At 34.6% G+C, this 24,632-nt stretch overlaps 1 protein-coding gene across 4 annotated transcripts in view; it reads right to left on the minus strand.

The window, feature by feature from the left end:
- LOC131430684 (O-acyltransferase like protein) overlaps positions 1–24,632 on the minus strand; it is an 812,547-nt gene that overhangs the window by 338,010 nt on the left and 449,905 nt on the right. For all 4 annotated transcript variants that reach the window (XM_058595837.1, XM_058595839.1, XM_058595836.1 and 1 more), the window contains 2 exons: positions 22,847–23,133; positions 22,650–22,784 (listed from right to left, as the gene is read on the minus strand). In XM_058595837.1, the coding sequence (XP_058451820.1) occupies positions 22,650–22,784; positions 22,847–23,133 (422 nt within the window). The remainder of the gene's footprint in view (positions 1–22,649; positions 22,785–22,846; positions 23,134–24,632) is intronic.

The following is a 24,632-nucleotide window of genomic DNA, read 5'->3' on the forward strand; positions in this document are numbered from 1 at the left end:
TATTTTAGCCAAATGTGGTGCTATGGAGGGTGAAATTTATAAAAGACCGATTGCTTTCAAACGAATTCTATAGCGCGTCACGCCAAAGAACACTTGCCAGCTGGCAAGCTTCTTGGGATAAAGATGATCAGGATCGGTGGATGCACTCAATTTTTAGTAAAATATCGACAAAGGCATGATTCAGGGAACTGGGTGATAGGTGGGATTTCATTCGTGTGATGTACAGACTTATGTCCAATCACTACACGTTAGATGCACATCTCCTTCGAATTGGGCTTCCCGAGAATAATCGTTGTGCTTGTGGCGAAAGTTATCGCGATATTAATCATGTCGTTTGGACATGCGTGGAGTATCGTGATGTTCAAACGAACGCAGAGAATTTTCAATGGTCTCATTAGTGAATGACATTGTCTCGAATCACATAGATTCCAGTCAACTCCTCTCCAAACTAAATTTTTACATACCATCTCGGCGTTTAAGAAATCGAAATATTTTTATTACAAACCACTAACGAACAAACTATGCAAACTATTTGGAAAAAAAAATTAATTGATGGCTGTATAAGGAGTGTATCGATAAGCAGTTAGCAACATTCAAACAGTTTTTACTCTAAAATGGCTTAATTTTTTGCAGCATGTTTTGCGGTGACATGTTTGTTTACATGTCAATAACAGCTGCGCAATCGATTGGTTTCGGTACGTTTTATCGTTTCAATGATGAGTCGAATTGAGCTGGAAACGCGAAAGAAAATTCTGCACACTTGGTGCTCAGAAAGTGGTGTCACGTCAACGTGTCACAACGAAATTGTCAAACGAGTGAAAGTGCACCACACCAGTGTCAAAAATATTATCGAGAAAATCGGTGAGATCCTTTCCATGAAGGAAGCATGCAGGAGTCAACTGTCACAAGGAAGGTCACAAAAGTAACTGCAGAATTTAATGAAGAATGTCAAGTCCAAAGTGCGAACGTTTCACAGAAACTAGGATTTTCTTCAACATATTCAGTGAAGTGCATAAAAATGTAAATGTAAATCATACTAAATGTAAATCATACTAAATTATACATTATTTAGTGATCTATTTAGAATAGTTTACTAATTTAAGACGTTTCTGTAATAATCCTTATGGTCTACTTTTGATTGACGACAAAAAAATAAATAAAGTCAGATCTCAACTAATACATTCTTTGCGTACCCAAGGTAGACTATCTAATGTCGCAGTTGGAGGCATTCTTGCTTGTCTTGACCTTCCATACATGAAACTTCTTTATCATTTCATAAAGATAGCTGGAGTTTCAATTTAATAATGGACCCTTTCAAGACTAAGTTCTAATTCCAACAGCGTCCATTAGTTCATCCAATAGCTACATTTTAATAGAAATGATGCAATGATACAAACAAGCTCAAAATAAGTTATGAAATTATCAACAAAATATATAAAAATAGCAGGTTATTTTATTATTTATACCAGTTAATCGTTTGTTTCAAATAATATTCTTGAGTAGATTTTATAAACGGAAATACCGAAATCAGCATTTTGCGAAAAAATAAATGATTTTCTGACTTTAGTTAGTTATTTGTTAACACAACTAAAAATATTATATTGTTTTACTAATTTAGAATTTTTAATTCTCATTCCCTTAATAATAATAAAATATTTGTTGAAATAGCTATTTTTTTAGCTGAATTCACCAATTAAAAGTGCTGTTATTTCTTAGCCAAAACACAGTTCATTTCCATTCAACTAAATTTTTAGTTAAATTAGAGAAATAAAACGTTGTTTTCAATCAACATAAATGGTTGAATTGGCTTCTGCAATTTGCAGTTATATGGTGCACTTTCACCGAAGAAACGTTAAAACCGTAATGACTATTAGCCACTAGATGGCACACTACTACCGAAAAAAAATCACTGTTCAGCGTAAAAACATTATTACGCACAATCGCTTCAAATGCGCACAAATTCTGAATAAATACACTTTCTACTAAGAGTTTAGGTCATTTTTACATATCGGTTTGGAAATTTATATATGGATATATCGTAACACATGCGAAAAACATCAAAACAATTTGCAAGCAGTTTCAATAAGACTGTCCTTTCTAGCTATTTAATGGATTGTTTTGCTTTGGCACTTCTCGTGAGTTTTTGTCTAATAAACTTGTTTATAAAAAAAATTATTTTTGTTTTCTTTGTGCTGTCCTTCAGCAATGATGGTGATAGATAAATAGAAACAAATTTTCTGATTTTAATAACAAAATTAGTAGTCAATGAGAATTTCGTGTTGGATTGAAGTATTGCTGGTTTGTGTCCATGATATTCGCCAACTAAATACATTCTCTAAAAATAAGAGTTTTTTCAGCAAAGTAAATCCTAAATTTAACTAGTTCCATAGTTATTTTGAAAATTTTGTTGTTAAAATCAAATAATTCAAAGAGTAATTCGAATTCGGCGCAGAGCTAATTTCGGTCTTCCTTGTAATAAATGACGAAATACCTAATAAGAAATTTAAAAGAAATGAGAGAAATGTGTTCAAGTCTTTGTGACTATATTAGAATTATATTAGGATAAGAATTCTATGTAAAAGTGATGCTACGGAAAAGAAAAACTTATGTAAACTGCCTTAAGAAATAAACGTATTTATGGGAAAAAAATTGTTTCGAAAGCATGCAAAAATATATCGATCATCATGGAGAATACTTTGAAAACCCCCTCGCATATATCAGCAGAGCTTTTCTATAGGAAAACTTACCAGAAATGATGTTACGTAATTTGACTTGTTGATTACCTTTTATCAAAGTCGTGGTTTCTTATCTCGGTTTCAAAAAACGTCTGACAGTTATTTTCAAAAAACGTCTACTGAAATCTGATCTGATGTTCTATGAACCATATCGTTGCAAGTGTCAAGGACAAGGATAATTGAAAAGAACATATCTCGCCTGCAGACGATCGGTGTAAAAGCTCTTTTGAAGTTGTTTTACATGTAAATTGTCTCATCTGAACCTTTTAGCACCTTTTGATGGTAAACAAGTTAGAATTAAAAAAAACATCACAAACGATTGTATTCTGTTAAATTGAAATGATAGCGGCATAGTATATTTGAGAAAGTTGAGTAGTTTTTAATGATGAAAAACTTTATACCAAATGAAAATGCTACGGGAATAGAACTTTTTGCAATTTTTTTTAAGATGACTTTATACATAACTTTGTAGAAGTTATTTAGTCCCTATGTTGACGATGAGCAAAAATAGTGTTTTTATTTCCCTTTATGTGGACTAACCACATAAATAAAATTGTCTAAAGATGGCACGTATCATTCTGAGCAACTTAGCTGAAAATACTGTTCCTCGAAAACCACGTTTTTGTGAGTTATCAATTAAGAGGGTAAAATTGGGCTTTTGAACCAATGTGCACCGTCGTAAAAACGTCGGCCATTTTTAAAGAATCAAGAGCATGTCATCATTAAAAAATGCTGCAATCGCCTTGTGAAACATGAGACAGTTTGAACAGATTTGGTGTAAATGGTGTAAAATAACGGAGGTATTTTGGCTACTCGAATATAGTTTGACCCAGCGCTCATACATTTGGTTGTAACCAGCAGAAATGTCTCCAAAGTCGTTTTTGTTACTGATTTATCACAATCACGTATAAATTTCAGAACATTCAATAACTATTCAGCGTTTCATTGATTCAAGACTTCGGTCTTTTTCAAGGCTACCTGAATCACTAACAGTCTTTTTGAAGACTAACAATTAGTCAGCCTTTCTCAAGGCTATACAAAGAGTGATATTCTAATATAACCAGTCTTAATCAAGACTAATAAATTAACTAGCCTTTTTTAAGGCTAGCTATTCAAAGAACTATTCTTCGAACTAATAAGTCTTTATTAAGACTACCACAAAATCAAGACTTTTAGAAACTAGGAGTCTAATCGAAGACTAATTTAGCCTAGTTAATTTAATTTCAAATTTCATTCATTTTAAAAATGCCTGGTTCCAAACGGAAGGGCAACAAGCCTAAGGCTAAAAATAATTCATTACGGAATATATCACAATCGGTTATTCAACATTTTTCTAATAACATTCACGATCTTATAGAATCTGAATGTAAAAATAAAAGACAACGGACGGACTTCCCTTCCGTTGATTCTATGCCGTCTAACAATATTTACGAGATTCTTCCTGAATCCGATTGTAGCGACATAGAAGAAAATTCTTCTAAAATTCCCAAAATGGACGCTCGTCGTTCTGGTAAGAAACAAAAATCTATGTCTCCAGTGACGGTGATGATTTTCGACTTCAAAGCATTTAGTACTGAGCTTTTTACTTTTCTCCCGGAAGTAAAAGTCTCATTTCAAAACGGACGAAGAGGAGAATGTCGAGTCTTGGTTGATGGATTGGAAGATTATGAACGTCCTATCCGATATTTGTCCGAGAAACTTAATAAATTTTATTCATATGATATAAAATCAGACAGACCCTTCAAGACTGTCTTGAAAGGCTTATCAAATATCAAAGTACTGATGAAATTAAAGATGAACTAAAAGAATTGCTTGGTTTTGCCCCTTGCCAAGTAATACTTATGGGTCATTCCACCAATTGCCGACACTGTTTGAAACCGTGCATCTCCGATTTCGATGAAACTTTATAATATGATAATCTGAACCAAAAGAAGATGTTTGGTGTACTTTTTAATGGGCTGAGTGACACCATTGATTTTTGGCACGCGAATCAAATTTCAATTAATTGAAAAACAACACTTTTAATTCGATTTTTTTCGACCTTTAAATTAAGTGCAAAAATTTCAAAATATACATGCTCTTATATAAGAATGTTGAAGCTTTTTGATAAAAATATTTTGAGAACTTAAAAAATATTCTAAAGTACAAAAAAAAACATTTTTTTTTCCAAAAAAAAATGCTTTTTTGCAAACTTTATTTTAAATTAAATATTTTCATTCGATTCCTCGTACTTTTTTACATAAGAATCAATTTTCAAAACTATGGGACTCTTTTTGCATCAACACTGTAGTCTGTAGTCACATCGACAGTTTTTTCTATCACAGACGTCATTAATTTCTGTACCTGCGGGTAAAATGATATTGTGTGTTTTTAATAATATTCTGGTGTACTGTGACTTTAACCGTGTAAAAATATAATAACGTAAGTATTTTTTTTACTATTGTCAACGAGTTTAAGCGCATAATTTCAAGTGATGTGAAATTCCTTTACTGCATTAATCTCGTAAGTTGATTTCATTAGATATATTTCTCTATCTCAAAATCAAACATTGCAACGTGGTTTTTGTTCAGATTCTAAAGCGATCACTGATTTACGTCTTTTTCCTGTTGACAAGTAATGGATGTGATGCTGGTAAAAACTCTTTACTATGCACAAAATGTCGTAAAGATGTTATTGTAATCCTTCGGAAGACCCCTCGACAACGCTAACATAACAAATGTTGTAAATTAATCTTGGCAGTAAAAGTGTCAAACGTCGGTTGCATAGTTTAGAACAGAAATTTGTTTCCGTATCCAGTGCCGATCAAACGGATAGATAGTATAAGCTTTTCAGGCTGTATGGTTGAGTACAGTTAAGCTTGGCAGATAGCAAATAGTAATTAATCACGCTGATGGTTAAGTTTAGTTTATACGAATTGAATTGGTAATTGAAGAATATGAATGAAGATTAAAATGAGTTATGTATTATTGAATTAATTAATAGGGCTCAGCTCAAGAATATATTTCCCGGCAAAGAATTGATTATAAATACTGAACGTAAGTTGGTTTCAGTTCCTTATGGTATAACTAATTACATCTGAAATTTTTTTAGGAGATTTTAACACATTCTAATAAATTTGTTGCGATCACGGAAAATCTATTCATTTCTAGTGGTAAAACCACAGACGTGATAACTTATTTTCTTGAAAATAAGTTATCAAACGCCGGAAGAATCTCAGAGCCAAACTTTTTTTGATATATCTAGTAACCAAGGCTCAACGCATAGTAATTTTGTGGTCGAGGATTCGATAGGTGTTGCATTAGAAGTTTCACCAGTGAGAGAAAAATAGTATGTGCATCTGCATTTCATATTCGAAATCGTTGTTAATAATGAACATAAGTTTCACTTCATAACAAATTACAGATTGAATAAAAATTCTTATACGTCTATTAAGTTGGAAGAAAAGCCGAAATTAGTAAAAGAGTGATTCAAGAAAGATTTCGATATTATTCCCTCAACATATACGAATATTTTGACTCGAGAACATTCCTCAATTATCGATAACATCAAAAACGCTGAATGATCAATCCGTGCCGTGGAGCGGCGTTCTTTGCGTTTCAACTGCAGTTGTTGCAAAAAGAGTCCCATATTTTAGAAAATTGATTCTTATGTAAAAAAGTACGAGGAATCGCATGAAAATATGTAATTTAAAATAAAGTTTGCGAAAAAGCAAAAAAAAATATTTTTTTGAAAAAAAAGTGTTTTTTTTTGTACTTTAGAATATTTTTTAAGTTCTCAAAATTTTTTTATCAAAAAGCTGGAACATTTTTACATAAGAACATGCATATTTTAAAATTTTTGCACTTAATTTAAAGGTCGAAAAAAATCGAATTAAAAGTGTTGTTTTTCAATTAATTGAAATTTTAATCGCGCGCCAAAAATCAATGGTGTAACTCAGCCCATTATCAATAGGCAATAGGTGGAATGGCCCGTACAAAAAAAGAGCGAATGGTACTTCTAAACCACGCTCTGGAATTTCCCATGAACTTTACCTAATACACTTCAATTCGCTTAGACAACGAGTCAAATCAACGACCTTAAATTTACAGAACACACCTGAAAATTAAAAAACCGTTACAAATGCCACGCCTAATTCTTCTAAGGTACTTATTTCTTCAATTTTAAAACAAAAAACAGGTGCACCTTTCAATTCGTCTTCTAACGAAAACAATTTATTGACAGGTAGATCGACCTCGTCATCATTTTCTTCTAATGACAGTTATGCTTTTATAACAGGAAGGTAATTACCACTTAATTCTTTTAATGTAAATAATCAACACACAGGAACGCCTTCCAGTTCATCTTCTAACGAAAACAATTTATTTATAGGTAGATCGGCCAAATCATCTTTTTCTAATGGCAGTTACACTAGTGTAACAGGTAGATATCTACTTACCAATATTCCTTCAATGCCATTCGCTTCTTTAAACGAAGTTGATTTAGGCGATATAACGGAAAATAAAATGAGTTGCCATTTTTGTCCAACGGCAAATTAAACATCGAATTTAACCTTCTTTCAATACTAAAGTTATTGAAAGCTTGGGAGTCGAAGTTGAACCATTCATGGAATTTATTTCATCGCTGGAGCACATTTGCCATTCCAATGCACCGGTGAACAATTAAATTTATTTAAAGGCGATTTGCAAAAACTCACAGGATATCGACCGAAATTTTTTGTAATAGGGGACTTAAATGCAAAGCAGGTCCAGTGGAATTGTAGGCAAAATAACAGTAATGGTAAAATACTTCATAACCATCTCTCAGCTGGTTACTTCACAGTGCTTCATACCAGTAATCTGACTTGTTTCTCTTCCGTGAAAAATCCCTCTACAATTGATCTGTTTCTAACCGATCAAAGTCACATTTGTAGTGAATCGATTACACATGCTGACTTTGACTCAGATCATCTTCCTGTAACATTCAGACTTTCCAACGAAGCTATAATTAATCCAATTGGTTCTATATTCAACTATCACAGAGCTAATTGGTTATATTACAGATCTCACATTGAAAATCATATGGATCATGAAACTATTTTAGAAAATTCTGCGGACATCGACACAGCAATAGATAATTTGAATCATTACATTATCGAAGCTAGAAATCTTTCAGTTCCTAAAGCTCAAACTAAATTAAATTCTCCTATCATCAATCACAATCTTCAACTGCTCATTCGGTTGAAGAATGTTCGTCGACGATATTATCAACGTTCTCGTGATCCTGCTATGAAAAACATAGTTAAGAATATACAAAAAGTAATTAAACATAGATTTATTCTTTTCGAAATGAAAATTTCGCTAAAGAAGTTGAACAAACTAAACCATATTCTAAACCTTTCTGGTTCTTAAGAAACCTCAGAAACCAATTCCTGCTCTCAAGGAATGAAATCAAATACTTTTTACAAATGGCGAAAGAGCTAATAAACTTGCTCAGCAGTTCGAAAGTGTCCACAATTTAAATTTGAACGTTATGAGTCCTATATATATATATATATATATATATATATATATATATATATATATATATATATATATATATATATATATATATATATATATATATATATATATATATATATATATATATATATATATATATATATATATATATATATATGTATATATATATATATGTATATATATATATATATATATATATATATATATATATATATATATATATATATATATATATATATATATATATATATATATATATATATATATATATATATATATATAAATGCAGAGATCATTCTTTGTAATCGCATCGCGTAAGAATTAATGGACGGATTGAGATTTTTTTTTTTCGTTTGATCAGTTTTTACCCCCACCGGGTTCGTACATAAAAAAAATTAGGTACATTTACCGGAAAAGTGGGAAAAACCAATAAAGTTATATTGTATGGACAATGAAATTTTTCACTGAAAAAGTCGCCAATGATTGCTAGATTTACGATTGATGGCGCGCAACGAGTTGCATAAGTGCTTGATCGTCGAAGGAAAGAATACTAGATCGTCGAATAAATTTTTTGGCGCGCAATGAGATGTTTTGTGTGGAGAATTCTCATGCATACGTGATTAATTGGGTATCAAAATTATTGCTTGGTAAATAAATTAATAACAGAATGAGAAACTTAAAACTATATAAATAACTGCTTGCACATAAAACTTGAACACAGGCTTGGCGAAGAGAAGCTTAAATATCCAAATCCTTATCACAAGCATGTACAAAGATATAATTGCATTCATTTGAGATATTGGTGTAATTTCGTCGGTTGTAAAACAAATACAAATCGAGACAAACAATGTTCGGTGTTGGTTCCTAACTAAGATCAATCTAAGCAGACTCTCGTGCAATTGCGGATTCAAAAGTGTGACGATTGATTGAACTATCTGATTGTATATCATTAGAAATTTTGGTTGCCTTGTTCCACATCAATCGCACGAACAACCCGATGTTTCTGATCCTTGTATATTTTTGTTGTGCATAAATTTGTTGAGCCATCAGTATACACATTATCATTGCCACATAGATTGCACTTCGCCCTGCGCGAATTTTGGTCCACGTCAAAGAATTTCTGCACGCCATTTTGTGTTGATTTCACATTTCACTTATTTTATCAACAATTTGAAGGTCATAACCTTTATGTCGATACACGAATACTACATTAAATTCCAATTCCTATTGCTATTATTCCATCGCTATTAGGCGCACTTAAAGAGAGTGCAATTAGTGTGAAAATTGAAATGATTGAATCCTCTGGGAGTATGACCTTTATGTGCGTGTTTTGTTGATGGTTTTCTCTCATTGCTCTCTTTCAGCGCACCTGTGGGACGAAGCGAGATTATCGAGAACGAATTTCAAGGACGGCTACTCCACGTCGTACTAATACATGCGCGGACTTGGCGGTTCGTCAAAGCCGAAGAAGCAAAAATGTTCCGTTGGGGACGGGTATAGCGTGATGCCTTTCACGCAGCCCACCTATGTTCGATTCCCAACCCCGCACATAGGATTAGAAAGTTTTTCAGGGCCGAAGAGACGAATGACCTTAATATTAAAGGCTCTATAATTAAAACAAAAAAAAGTTCTGTAATAATGCGAATTGACATTAATCTGTTGCGTGCAGCAGCCCTAATTTTTCCATAGAAATCTATATCTTAGCTAGTACAGACAGTAGACCAGTAGAGTTATTGCAATGCCCACGGCTGGCTATTTCAACATATTGCATCAGCCAGAAAAAAACTGTATCACCGATCGAATTAATTGATTATGTACATAAGCGACGCGATCGCAGTGAATTCACGTAGCTAGTTATAGGTGGTAGTTAGTCCACCAGACATATATATAAATATAGCTTTTTGTTAGTTACATAGATTGGAGTATAAAAGGGTCGGTTTTTGGTTTGGACAAGGCTTTTTCCTTAATTCTACTGTAAGAGTAATGCTCCTTGGGCGACCGGGTAACACCGTAATCAAACTTGGACACCATTACTCGGGCCAAAAGCAGTAGTTAAGAAAAGAAAAGTTCAAGTTGTTCACTGATTAACATAGGAGTTAGGTCAGGCACAAAATTATGTGCTGTAGGATAGTTAGGGCATTAAAGTGTAAAAGTTATTAGAAGAGTAAAAAGGAAAGAAAGAATTTAAAGTGCGGTCTAGTGCATTGAAAGAAATACCCCTCTCGCCGCTCGGGACAACGCATTGTGGTGACAGCGAAAAAAAAAGAACATTTGAAAAAAAAATACGGAACGCTATTCGAGAGGAGGTATTGTGCCGCGAGTGAATTTAAAATGAAGACAGTTATAATCAGGTGAGTCTACATTTCTATATATATATACAGTGGACAAATAAACGCACGGCAAGGCAGGTTTATGAACTCAGCAGTCTGTACATTGTCGGTACCAGTGATATCCGCGGTCATGTTAAAAATTTGAGTTTCTATTTCTTCACTTCGGTCAGGTTTGCGAACGATAGAGTAGAAAAAAATAGGATTTATTACGCGAGCAGACGGTTAGAATAAAAGCGGTCAGGTACATAATTGACTGAGTGCATACGAAGTTCTGGTCGTACTAATAATCAACGTCCGCGCTGGCATTTCGGTGCTAATGAAAGCACATAATATATAGATTGACAAAACGAGCAAACGCAGCAGGTACTATCGCGTACACATATCGACGATAATATCATTGAGTAGCTTTTGCAATTGACGCGCGCGCGAATGAAATGAAATAAAGAAACAGACATATATCTGGCTCTTATATTTGACAACCGCTTATGCTTCGGCAATGATTGTTGGTTCATATTTTTGCAACCAACTATAATATAAGAAAAATATCGGAACAAGTAGTTTTGCATTTTTAATTCAAAGTGTCTTAAATAGTACAAATAAACCTCAAATGAAACGGTAGAACGTTTTCTCGTATTAATTAAATATATTGAAACCCATTCACGATGACGACATGTCATCCACGATTCAAAGTAACAACCTATGCACATATCCGGAATAGTGACAAAAAGCGCAAACAATGCATTTTAAACCACGCGCATAGCAGCGGTATGATGAATGATGATCAGTGCGGTAAAATTTCATTTTCATCGAATAATATAAGATGAAAATGAAATTTATGGCCGCTGACCGTCAGCATATCCCTGCTAATTCATTTGACTTTTGCTGCCATTTTCAAGTGAAGCTCCCGGAATTCATCGTCATTTGAAGTTTTGATTGCTCAGTTTCAAGTGCCAAGTAGTGTAACTCCTTCATTGCCTTCGCTCTTGGTAGTAAGCAAATTCGAACGAATAGAATTATAAATGGAGTAAAGTATTAAAAATGAAAACTGAAGGAGGAAACAATTAATTTATGTATATTCTGTGATTGATATTTCAGCAATCTGGTTTGTCTTTCATCTATTATCTTGAACCAATTGGAATGTTTACATGAACCTCATTTAAAGGCCGCTCTCACACTATTGAATGAGATATTTTGTTACTTCAAGAGATCAACTGACGGTGGTTAAACTGAGCCTCGATTGAAGAAAAACGATTGATGACTGAATGCTGCCCGTTCGGGCCGTCAGCAAACATTGTGTGTGTCAGAGAGTGAAGTTTACTGCATTCGAGAGATCGTCAATGTGTTCCACATTCAGTTTCAATTGAATTGAATGAAGTTTTACAGCACTGATGATGATACATACAGTGTAAATAATAATAACAATAAAGGGTAATAACTTCGCGCGATCGACTTCGCGAACGATTGAAACATTACTAGCGCAGGTTAAATTCTCGTATGGTATGTAATACTAGGAAATTTGAAACTGTGTTGGCCATGGTCAAGATATTGCGGCCTACGATGATTTGTAGATGTTTGGAACATATCAAATTTGCTATGACTAACAAGTATTTCGAGATTCCAATCAAAATATTAAACTAATATAGATTGCATGAGTTGTAGCAAAATAATAAATTACATTTACATGTCAGTTTGGTATTTTATGCTGGTTAGAGTTGCACACGATGCTAACATTTGTGTGTATGGTATATCATACGGTGTAATAATTTCGTGTAAAAAAGATTTCTAACAGTGGTTTTGCGTTTCCCATAATTTTCAACACAAAATATGATGGAACTGATGTTATCAGTTCATTCGATTCAAATTTTAAAAACCCCTGTGTTATAATGGATGTGGTAATACTAAAAGAACAGCGCAAAAAGTGCAATTCCGGGCGAAAGTTGCTCGTGCAGGGCTTTTTATTGAGATGTGTTATACAATGACCAGTAATTTAAAACTAGGTCAAGTTTGTTTACGATGATTGTTCTTTTTGTTTGTCGACCATGACCACGGTCAAGATCGTAGTTTCTCACTATTATATATTGATAGGTAGTCGACGGAAATCGTACTGGTGGGGGGGTGGTGAAAACAAAACTATTAGAAGCGCACAGCGTGTTTGAAAAATTCCTGCATATGTTAAAAATGATGCTCGTAAAAAACATACAACTGAGGTTTTACAAAAATACAAGAGTATAAAAATGAAATGAAGTGCTACTAGTTAAAAAGATAAAGCGGCATAGCGAATTAAAGTCACATTGACAATGGCGAACGAAAATAATACTGAAGGCGGTGGTGCCTATCGATTTCCGATGTTGGATGCAATACAATGTATACCAGAATTTCATGGTTCAGTTAATGAACTGGAACCATTTTTATGTCAAATAAGTTATTTTGCGGAGCAAATCCCGCAAGGTACGAATGAAAAACCTTTAGCAAATGTGATACTTACGAAATTAGAAGGAAATGCCGCAACTTTTATCAATAGAATAAGAGCCAATACAATAAATGATGCATTCCAAAATTTGAGAGATCAATTTGCAGTAAAAGTTACAGTAGAAGAGATTCTTATCAGGATCGAAACTCTTGAACAAAAATATGGAGAATCTTTTGAAGAGTACGCTGAAAGAGCGCTACAAATAATGGAATTTATTGACGCTCAACAAGAGAATCAAGTCACGGAGGAAGTACAAAAATCCTTTGCAGAAAGAGCATTAACGATTCATTTTATAGCAGGATTATCGAATAAAAACTTAAAGCAACTAGCAAAAAATCACAGGCTTCTTAAGTTTCAAGAATTAATAGGATTCCTAAAAGAGGAGGCAAAAATCAGCTATATATTAACAAATATTGAAAATCGGCTGCTATCCTACCATGCAATTGATAAACCAAAACTCTGTCCAAGCAACAAATATAAATGTTATCCAGAGAGACAAATTGAATATTCCCATAAATACAACCGGAATTTACACAACGAATTTTATCGTAACGACAGATGTTTGATCGAAGATAGCAATTTTGATAGTAAACACTTAAAATATAATGCAAAACAACTGTGGGTAAACTGCATGACATACAGTAATAGCAACATATTGCCTAGATATGATAATAATATCAGAAGCAGAAAGGTGCCTGATCAAAGGAGATATGGAGCATCTAGATATTCGAACGCAAATAATTTCAAGGAAAAACGTCCAGAAGGGATATGGGTTAAACTACATAACACAAAAGACTATGAATTTATGATGTTATTGAGATCGGCAACCAGACCTAATAACGAAATGAGCTTCCTAGTAGACACCGGAGCAAGTGGCAACATGATAAGTAGACGAAACACAGAGTACATGGGGGCATATACAATTAATGGGAACGAAGTAATAGAATATTCTGGGGTAACAGGTACTGTTAGAAAAACATTAGGTACCGTAGAACTGAATTTTATCATCGCAGGAAGAATTTTCCAAACGAAGTTCGACGTAGTGGAGAATTTGACTCCAGGTGGTATTTTGGGAATGAGATTTATGAATAAGTATGTTCTTAGTATGCACAATGACCGAGGGTGGATATGCTTATGGAAAATACCTCTCACATTTGAATCAAAAACGGAATCGTATGAAACTCATCAGAAACAGGAGAACAGAGTCTCGGAATACGAGGCAGGTAACGAGGTCAAGGTACAGGAAAAATACCAAACAGAAGATCAAACCAATCTTAGTCTACAGGGTAGGCAATGTACAGAAACGACAAAAAATTACACAATTGCAATTGCAAGAAAGTATGCAACCACATGAATTGTTGAAAATAAATTGTACTAGAAACAATCAATTGTTAGTGAGAATTGCTTCAGTAAATAGACCGAATGAAAAAATTAAATATATGCTCGATACTGGAGCCTTTTATAACGTGATGAGATGGGATACTGTTGCGAAAATAGGTGCAGAGGAAATTAACTATAAAGATAATTTATACATTGCAGGCTTTGATGGAAGTCAATCACAGACTATTGGGTCAGTGAAAATCACTTTGATTATTGGAAAAACTCAATACAGAGTTAGGTTTTACATAGTAAAAGATTTATGTGTTCCTGGAATCATTGGAGCAGAGTTTTTAAAGATATATACAATTTATGTCACTCAGAATTTCGAGTACATATGCCTAAGGGTACCAAACGAGTACATTAAAACAGAATATATTCCAATATCGGAAAAAGAAAATTTTAACAGAGCTGAGAATTATGGAACGCGTGCTGCAAATAACGATAAGGTCAACATTGAAATATCAAACCGATATGAAAGAAACAAAGTAGTTTGTGATAGTAAACAAAAGCCAAAGATGTTGTCAAAAAGCGACAACAATTGTTACATAAATAAATCAACAAGTAGAGAGAGTACAATCAAGAAAAATATTTAAAAAAATGTGGGGAATGACAAAATAGAATTAATCATCGTAAATGCTGAAGCCATCGAGCGCGGTATATCGAAGCATGATAAACATGAAACAAACCCAAAAGTGTATAAAAATGAAAACATTGCACAATGTCAGCCTCAGAACAACAATGAAATATACAACAACGACGATCGTTCAGATAGTATGCTTCCCTTTTGTGGAACTAACATTACTAATGAAAAAGAACAAGATTTGTTAAATAGATATTGCAACGAGGAAGATATATATTTACTTGATTTAGAATCAAACCAAGACCTGAGTTTAACGGAAAATAAAAGATACGGTCAAACAACTGGTCAGGACCGGACGGATAAAGTACTGGAAACATTAAATACAGATCACTTGAAAAGAGAAAACTTTGTAGGCATAGAGAGAATTATGGCAACGTATAGCGATGTCTTCTATTTGAAGGGGGATAAATTAACTATCACCGATGCAGCGGTACATGAAACTGAAACTACTTCAAACGTGCCTATCAATAAACGGCAATACAGATTTCCAGAAGCCACTAAAAACATATTAATGAAGAAATTGAAGAAATGAGGAGGCAAGGTATCATAAGGCCTAGTAAGAGTCCGTGGAATGCACCAGTCTTATGTGTTCCTAAGAAGGACGATGAATTTGGAAACAAGAAATACAGAATTGTGGTTGACTTTAGGACTCTAAATTTAGTAACAAAACCATTTGTATACCCAATTCCACTAACGGACGAGATTTTAGACAATCTCGGAAACAGTAAATATTTTTCCACTTTGGATTTAAAATCGGGATTTTATCAAGTACCCATTAACCCAAAAGATGCTGCCAAGACAGCGTTTTCAACTTCAAAAGGCCACTTTGAGTTCACAAGAATGCCTATGGGTTTACGAAATAGTCCATCCACTTTTCAGCGATTAATGAATACGGTGTTGTATGAAATAAAAGATGTGAAAGCTATAGTCTACCTGGACGACATAATTGGTTCAACTATTGAAGAACATAATGATAACTTGTGCAAAGTTTTAAGGGCATTGCGCCGACATAATTTAAAAGTCGAGCCAGGAAAATGTCAAATTTTAAAAACGGAAATAAAATACTTAGGTCATGCAATCGACAAGGAAGGCATCCGGCCTACTGAAGAAAACATTAAGGCAATTAAAGAAATGATAGCGCCCAGGTCGGTTAAAGGAGTCCGCTCACTTTTAGGGACAGTAAATTTTTATGGAAAATTTATACCACATATAGCAGAGAAACGTAAACCACTGAACGATCTCTTGCGAAAGAATGTGAAGTTTGTTTGGACCAACGAGTGTCAAAAAGCCTTTGAGGAATTAAGAAACTTTTTAACTTCAGATGCACTGTTGGTAAGACCAAATTTCAAAGACGTGTTCGTAATTACAACCGACGCTAGTGAGTACGCCCTTGGAGCGGTACTTTCCAATGAAAAATCGATCGACAGGCCTATTTCTTATGCAAGCAGAGGTCTAGTAGGTGCTGAAAGAAAATACCATACGATTGAAAAGGAGTTGTTAGCCATCGTATTGGCAGTGAATCGCTTCAAATATTTTATTTAAAATCAGAGATTTATTGTATACACTGATCATAGACCGCTGATTTCAATATGGCATTTAAAAGAAACTTCGCCTACGCTAACGCGTTTACGTCTGAAACTTCAAGGGTTGGAAATGGACATTCGCTATAAACAAGGCAAAGACAATGTTGTGGCAGACTTTTTATCCAGACTGCCCGAACAGGCCGAGTCCTTACACCTTATTTCAATAGTCACTAGACAGCAAAAGCGTCAACAACAGCAGCAAGCAGAAAAAAATGAACTTGCGAAGCGAAAAGACGCGGAAAATAAAACAACTTCCCCAAAACAACTGAAAGACGAATCAGGCAGGTTTACGTTATTTAAAAATAAACAAAAGACAGAATGGAATCCGCACATGGACGGATTAGAAAACATCGATTTTGGATGGGACGAAAAGGAAGATTTGGGAGCACTCTCATATTTCGAAGAATATGAAATATGCATAAATAACAATGACATCAAATTTGATCTGTTGAAATTTTCAAAACAAAAAACTAACGAAAGTGATTTTGATGGTACTTTCGTAATAGTAAACAGTAGATCGGCATATAAAGAACTAGCCGAGCTGATACACTTACCACACGGTTCAAAAGACTACCTGAATGGAAGAGTATTTTCAATTCCAGATCGTAAAATATGGGGATTGGTTCTCAATGGCTCGAATAGATCAATAACCGATACAGGAATTCTAATAGAGGGGTTAGTTGATGCATTCACTAACTGCCCTGAAGACATGAAAAATGCAAAGAACATGCAAATTATCTCTTTTTGAAACATGCAGAAAACCCCTGAGGCAAATGTGTTGAGATTTATTGCCGAGAAATTTGATAAAATTTTCACACTATATGCACCGGAAAAAGATAGGATGTGGGTGCCGGAAAAAGACCGCGAAACTACATTGAAAGAATTCCACGATGCTCCTCTAGGCGGACATGTTGGAAGCAAACGAATGTTGAAAAGAATGAGTCCACTATTCCATTGGACTAATATGCGGAAGGATATTGAAAATTATGTTAAACAATGTAGCTCGTGCCAGAAAAACAAAATCGGTCGAGCGAACAAAATTCCAATGAGAATTACCACGACATCGTCCGAACCGTTCGAGAAATTGTATATGGACATAGTGGTATTACCCGAGTCAGAATGGGGGAACAGATACGGACTTGTGATGCAAGACGATCTGACTAGATATCTAATTGTAGCACCGATGAAAAATCAAGAGAGTGCCACGGTCGCGCAAACTTTCGTGAATAATTATATATGTAAATATGGAACACCCGCCGAATTGGTAACCGATAACGGAACCAATTTTGTTAGTTCTCTTATGAAAAATGTATGTAAAATTTTAAAAATTAAAAAAATTACTACAAGTAACGAACCGAAAACATGGGATCAATTACTCCCATTCTTCAGTTTCGAATATAATACCACTGTAAATTCCTCAACGAGTTATACACCGTTTGAATTATTATACGGAAGACGGGCGAACATCCCAAACTCCGTTTACAAATACGATAATGATGGTCTCTACCATGAGGACTACGTCAATGAAATGCGATCTACATTTAAACGACTTCACCACCAAGCCCGGGAGAATCTAATTGCGTCTAAACACAAGCGCAAAGAATTATATGATAAAAACTCCAACGAGTGGCAGCCAATGTGGGGAGACTTAGTGTTAGTCAAAGCCAATCCCACAGGCGCAGGCCAAAAATTACAATCACTCTGGAGAGGACCATATGAAGTAGTCGCTCTACCTAGTGAACAGACAACAACGATTAGAAATGGAAACAGGCTTGAGAAGATCCATAATAATCGCTTGAAAAGATATACCGAATGATTTATACAAAAAAAAATTCCACTCTATAGAGTCTTTTAACTGAAAAGATAACCGTTAATACAATATAATAATAAACGAAATAATGGGATAAAGATCGTTTGTTTGTTAATCATGAAAAAGTGTAACAAAAGAAAGACTTTAAATTAATGTCAAACGGACAAAAGTTATTTAAAGGTGTACGACTAGATATCAACACGAACAAAACATTAAATAATGATTCAGGGTTAAAAGTATCAAAGAAAAATCAACTTGGATGGATTTATGGATTACGAAAAAAATTATGTAAAAAAAAAATCCATGCATAAAAATCAGTCAGGATAACAATAAGAAGATAAAAATAAAAAAAAAATCACAAAAGAGAGAATTATGAGAAATATTTTTGCTTACAATGGAAAGCAAACTTAATGCAAGGGAAACAATATCAAGTAGTAGTAAAAGGATGATGGGATATAACTAAAAGGGGATACTCAAACGGGTTTTTTTTCATAGAGTTTATGGATTCAAAATAAAATGACATGATAAACATTAGGTCAGCACCAATATATTGATTCGTAGTTAGACATTAAACTAATATAATGAAAAATAAAATTCAACAATGACGTGATGGAATTAGAATACGACACAACGTTAGAGGACAACAAAATGAGAAAGATATAAGAAACTAGTGGACATATTAACGAATACCAAAACGACGCTGGCCAGCATATAATTCCTATGCCATAAAGGTATTTTAGCAATTTCTTCAGTATGAGTGTGGAAACTAGTGTGTGTGGACAAGGGGAGCCGGACCCCAGAATGAAAAGAAAGTGCGCACTATTTTGAACGGAATGGCAATTTGTATTATTAAACAAAGCATATGGATAGAGATGAAATCAAATTTTGTGATAATTCTCAATACTCAAACAAGACTTCGCGACAATCGTAATGAAACAAGAATATGAACCTGAAAATCAGATTTTACTTGAAACCTCAAATTATTTATGACAAGATAAATACAACACTCAACGAATCACGCAGGGTCGTATAAAGGAATAATACATAAATCAAATAAATAGGAAATTAATTAATGATACTAAAAAAACGTGTTGAAAGGATGAAGAGAAATACAATTCATTATCATAAATCACTTTACAATGTATACTAACATATATATTTGATTTATTCACAATTTTTGTTCAAATTAATCTAAAAGACAAATCTAAGTATGTTTTTAGAACAATATAGACCGCCGAAAACACATCTCAGTAAGTAAGGGGGAATAGTTGCGGCATTGAACTGACCATTCGACCTGGATGAAAAAGTAACCAAGCGGAAAGAAGGAAGAAAGCAATTACCAGAGGCAAATAGAGGTAAAACAAAGTCGATGGATAGAGATGAGCAAAATGTAAGCAGCATTCATGGTAAGATAAGCTAAAGTATTCGGCATGTAAAGTGAGTTGCAGGGAATACAAAAAAAAAACAGACATATTTATAAGACAAAGGTTCATAATAACCAGCAACAAGCATTCGCATGCCGCAACTTTAAAAAAAATTTATTTCCACAGACAGACGTATTGTCGGCAGATGGGTACTTCAACGAAAGGACGGGTACCTCAACGGAAATTCAGTCGAGATAAATTATAGACGAATAAATATATCGACAGATACACTTAATTGCATTAAAGTTAAAGGAAAGCTAATAGTAAGTTGATTGCCAAAGATAGATTAGATAGATTTCTTTATGAGTTCCAAAAATAACTACACAATACGGAAAGATAAGAAAAACGAGCAATATAATCAGAGAAAAAAAACACGAGCCTGCAATTGTTTACGAGATTTGATTTGTATAAAACTCAGTGGAAATATATATATAATCAGTCATGAGTCTTCAATTATTTACGAAATTTGATTTGTGTTAAAACTCAGTGGAAATAATGCATTATAGAAAAGATAACAATTGAGTGGTAGTTACAATTTATAGTTATGCGCATGCAAATTTATTAAGAGATTAGTTCTAGAAGAAATAAAAGCCCTGGCCAACGTGTGCGTCCAACGTATTCATCGCGGTCGTGCAAGAAGGAAGGATGTCGGTAGCATAGCAAAGCTACCTAAGAGAACGAGAGGGTGTGGTCGAATGCGGTGGCAAGTCGAAGACAAAGGGGACCGTGGACCCATCAAGATGTCGGAAATATGAACACAAGAGCCAGTAAATCGGAAGAAGGTGCAGATTCGGTATTGGGGAGCATAGCAACGAATTGAAGTAAAACGCAATCAACACAGTTAAAGACGATGCGCGGGTGCAGCACAACAGTCCAAAGTGCTATCCCATATCTCTCACGAAAGAAGACAAGAAGGAAGTGAACGCAGTCAACACAGTAAAAGACGATGCGCGGGTGCAGCACAACAGTCCAAAGTGCTATCCCATATCTCTCACGAAATAAGACAAGAAGGAAGTAAACGTAGTCGACACCGTCGGAAATGATCTGCGCGGGGGTGCCACAACAATACAAGGTACTACCCCGTCTTTCACTCAGTGGGCATCGTCAAAGCTCAACTGAGTGCCATAAACAAGCATAGGAAAATAATTCAATGATCATTGGGAAAGCGACCACGAAACCAGACGAAACATTTTTGGAGATACGCTAGAAGCCTCAACTCATCGGGCAGAATAATGCAGTAGTTTCGATGACACTTAAAACTCAAACGAAACAGCGATTAATTCTTAAACTATGGTCAACAAACCGAAGGATACTAACTGAGATGTTTGACTATGAGAACCAGACGAGAAGAAGGAGCTACCATGGAGGAAATGACACGGCACCCAGAGTCCAAGACTAGCAACCGTTCGATCACCCCACCCCACAGAGAAGGTACAGACAAAAGCGACTACAAGGCGGCACTGGGACTGGAATGGAAGCACACGCTACGGCATTGTAAGGTTAGGGAAGCTAACTTCATCAAATATTTAAATGAAACAAAGTAATATGTAACAAATGAATTTGTAAAAAAAAAAACAAAAAATAAAAGGAACCAAAAATTATTAATCTTTTGTAACGGCAATCTTAGGGCTAAAAGTTTTACATTTCGTTAACATAACGTGTTAAGTTACTACCCACGCAATCAACTTGATGGTATCATCAAGCTCAGTAAGTAAGGGGGCATGCAGCAGCCCTAATTTTTCCATAGGAATCTATATCTTAGCTAGTACAGACAGTAGACCAGTAGAGTTATTGCAATGCCCACGGCTGGCTATTTCAACATATTGCATCAGCCAGAAAAAAACTGTATCACCGATCGAATTAATTGATTATGTACATAAGCGACGCGATCGCAGTGAATTCACGTAGGTAGTTATAGGTGGTAGTTAGTCCACCAGACATATATATAAATATAGCTTTTTGTTAGTTACATAGATTGGAGTATAAAAGGGTCGGTTTTTGGTTTGGACAAGGCTTTTTCCTTAATTCTACTGTAAGAGTAATGCTCCTTGGGCGACCGGGTAACACCGTAATCAAACTTGGACACCATTACTCGGGCCAAAAGCAGTAGTTAAGAAAAGAAAAGTTCAAGTTGTTCACTGATTAACATAGGAGTTAGGTCAGGCACAAAATTATGTGCTGTAGGATAGTTAGGGCATTAAAGTGTAAAAGTTATTAGAAGAATTAAAAGGAAAGAAAGAATTTAAAGTGCGGTCTAGTGCATTGAAAGAAATACCCCTCTCGCCGCTCGGGACAACGCATGCGATACTTTTTATCTCGATACTGACAGTATCGTTCTGAAGAGATATAGATACAAAAAATACCCGATTCTTAAAAGAAAGTATCGATACCTCAAAGTATCGACTCGGCATCGGACATTCCTACCCGTTGCCCTACTATAGAAATATTGAAACGGTTTAAGTTGATTGTTTTCGAATTCATACCAATAGTTAAATAAATCCAAACAAATACCGAGTCCTACGCGCTCAACATTATGACAAAAAAGAGGAAACACAGGCGTCATAAATTTTCTTCTTTGATGCTCGTTCATGCTTAACATTCCAGCAAATTTCAGTTTTGAGTTATCTAACAATACTAAAAATTTCATAAGAAATTGATGATCATTCTGATAATTTCCGATGGCATGGAGTAAAAAATTTGTGAATACGATAAACATAACAAGAAATATTTATTGTAGTTGTATTAGAAAAGCAAAATAAGTTGTTTTGTCATAATTTACCTAGAATAACCCATAGCATTGATAGTGCGCGTAATCCGTGGATGGATGGAATTGTATCGTTGCCTACATTCCTATCGCAAATTGCTTGGAAATTTGTTACCATGGAGAACGAAAGTAATAACTCTGCCCACATGCCTATAAGAAAATTATACATTAGCATGAGCTAGCTTAATAGTCTCAAATTTATATATATTTACTAAGTTTTTCATCCGTTGCACTTAACGGATCGATGGTAAGGTTTTCATCAGAGTTATTGTTATTAATACCAGTTGGAATACTAAGCGCATCGCTATTGGCTTTATTCATTTTTTCAGCAATGCTTTGTGTAAGATCATATGTGGTACAGCCTAGACCAGAGGACGATTCAGAATTCAAATCTTTTGTGTAGTTTTTTATGTGTAGGTTATTTTCAAATCTCCTTCTGAATCCTATGTCATATCCAGTGCCAGCAACTAGCAATAGTGTAACTGCGATTGTTACGGTGCTGAAACGAAAAATCGAAATTTTAATATTGGTTTCATCAAAATAAATTTAAAAAAGTTGGTGGGTTATGTCCGAAACGTAACTGGATGACGTGAATACGAAAAAAAACTTTACATCTCTAAATATCTATAATGGTTCTCATGAGTTGATATATTATGTGACGTGTGCATTCACATTTCCTTACTTCCATTGTTGTAACGGTAAAAAGCCTTGGTATTACATTCCAGTTGTGGAATTTGACCTTCTGTTTCAACAGACTTCGAAGCCGATTCAGAGTGTACAGAACCAGTGCATGGCTGGTGCTACGATTCTACTGACACTATGAATCCTTGTTGAAATCGAAAAAAAATGTATGCCAAAAGTCTTAGAATTGCATGAAACGTTGAGATTTAGTGTCATTTCGAAAAAAAATTTTTTTTTCGGCAAAGAACTCAAAAATATTCGACACATATCTTTTCATTTCAATGTGGTACGTGGAATTTTCGAGATATGATTTTTTTAAATTTCGCGTTTACAAAAAATAACCATTCTTTAACAGTCTATACTGTGTAATCTAATAAGGATACAGAAATTCGTCCAAGGCATGAAACTTGCGTCTTTTTCTTAGGTTTCGAATAAGCCATCCCATAAAACAAACTTTATAGTTTGTTTATTGAAAAAAAATTAATAAACAAATAAACGAAATTCAAACTTGGGCATAATTTTGTTTCATTTTTTAGTTGAAGAAATAGGTATAACTCAATATTGGCAAAGCTTCAGAGTAGAAAGAATAATACTATCGAGAATTTATCAATCACGACACGCACGCATGGAGCGTACCGCAGCGCAACTCGCTAGGACATTGGCTCAACTTGACGACACATGTCGCGCCACAGATCGAATCCTAACGGTGACAGATTATTATTAGCATCGTTTCAGTTAAGATCGCGATGTAAAAATGAATTCAAATATCAAAAACATTCGTTGCGTCGAGTTTCTTCTTCCCTTTTTGAGAAATTCGTTTTTTTTTTTGCAAGCAAATGATGTTTTGTGTGCATCGTGTAGGTAGAAAGCGAGTAGAATTGGGACAAAGGACTTTACAGTTTTTGATCAATTGCAATTTTTCTATGATTTGTTTTTACTGGTTAACAAAAACTCAATACATCAAACGTGTCCCGGAAAGAGAAAACTTTAATTTCTGATTCCTTGTCTCCGTGAGGCACGACATAGTGAAACGACCGTATTCCAGAAATAGTTTTCCATTTTTCGAAACGATTTTTAAGAAATTTCTCTGCTTTTGCAAAATCTTCCGAACAATTTGTGTATGACTGATATATTGGATACAGAAGAAGACTTTCCTAGCCCAATCATACAATTCATTCGGGTCGAAATTTAACAATCATTGATTATTTGTAAACTTGCGCGATGTGCCATTCTTTTGATAGTAGCTCCAGCACCATCGCTTTGCATTATTTTGATAGTACCTCCAGCACCATCGCATGGCCCTTTTCCATGAGCTGT

The sequence above is a fragment of the Malaya genurostris genome, chromosome 2, assembly GCF_030247185.1.
Source record: "Malaya genurostris strain Urasoe2022 chromosome 2, Malgen_1.1, whole genome shotgun sequence".
Classification (NCBI taxonomy): Eukaryota; Metazoa; Arthropoda; class Insecta; order Diptera; family Culicidae; genus Malaya; species Malaya genurostris.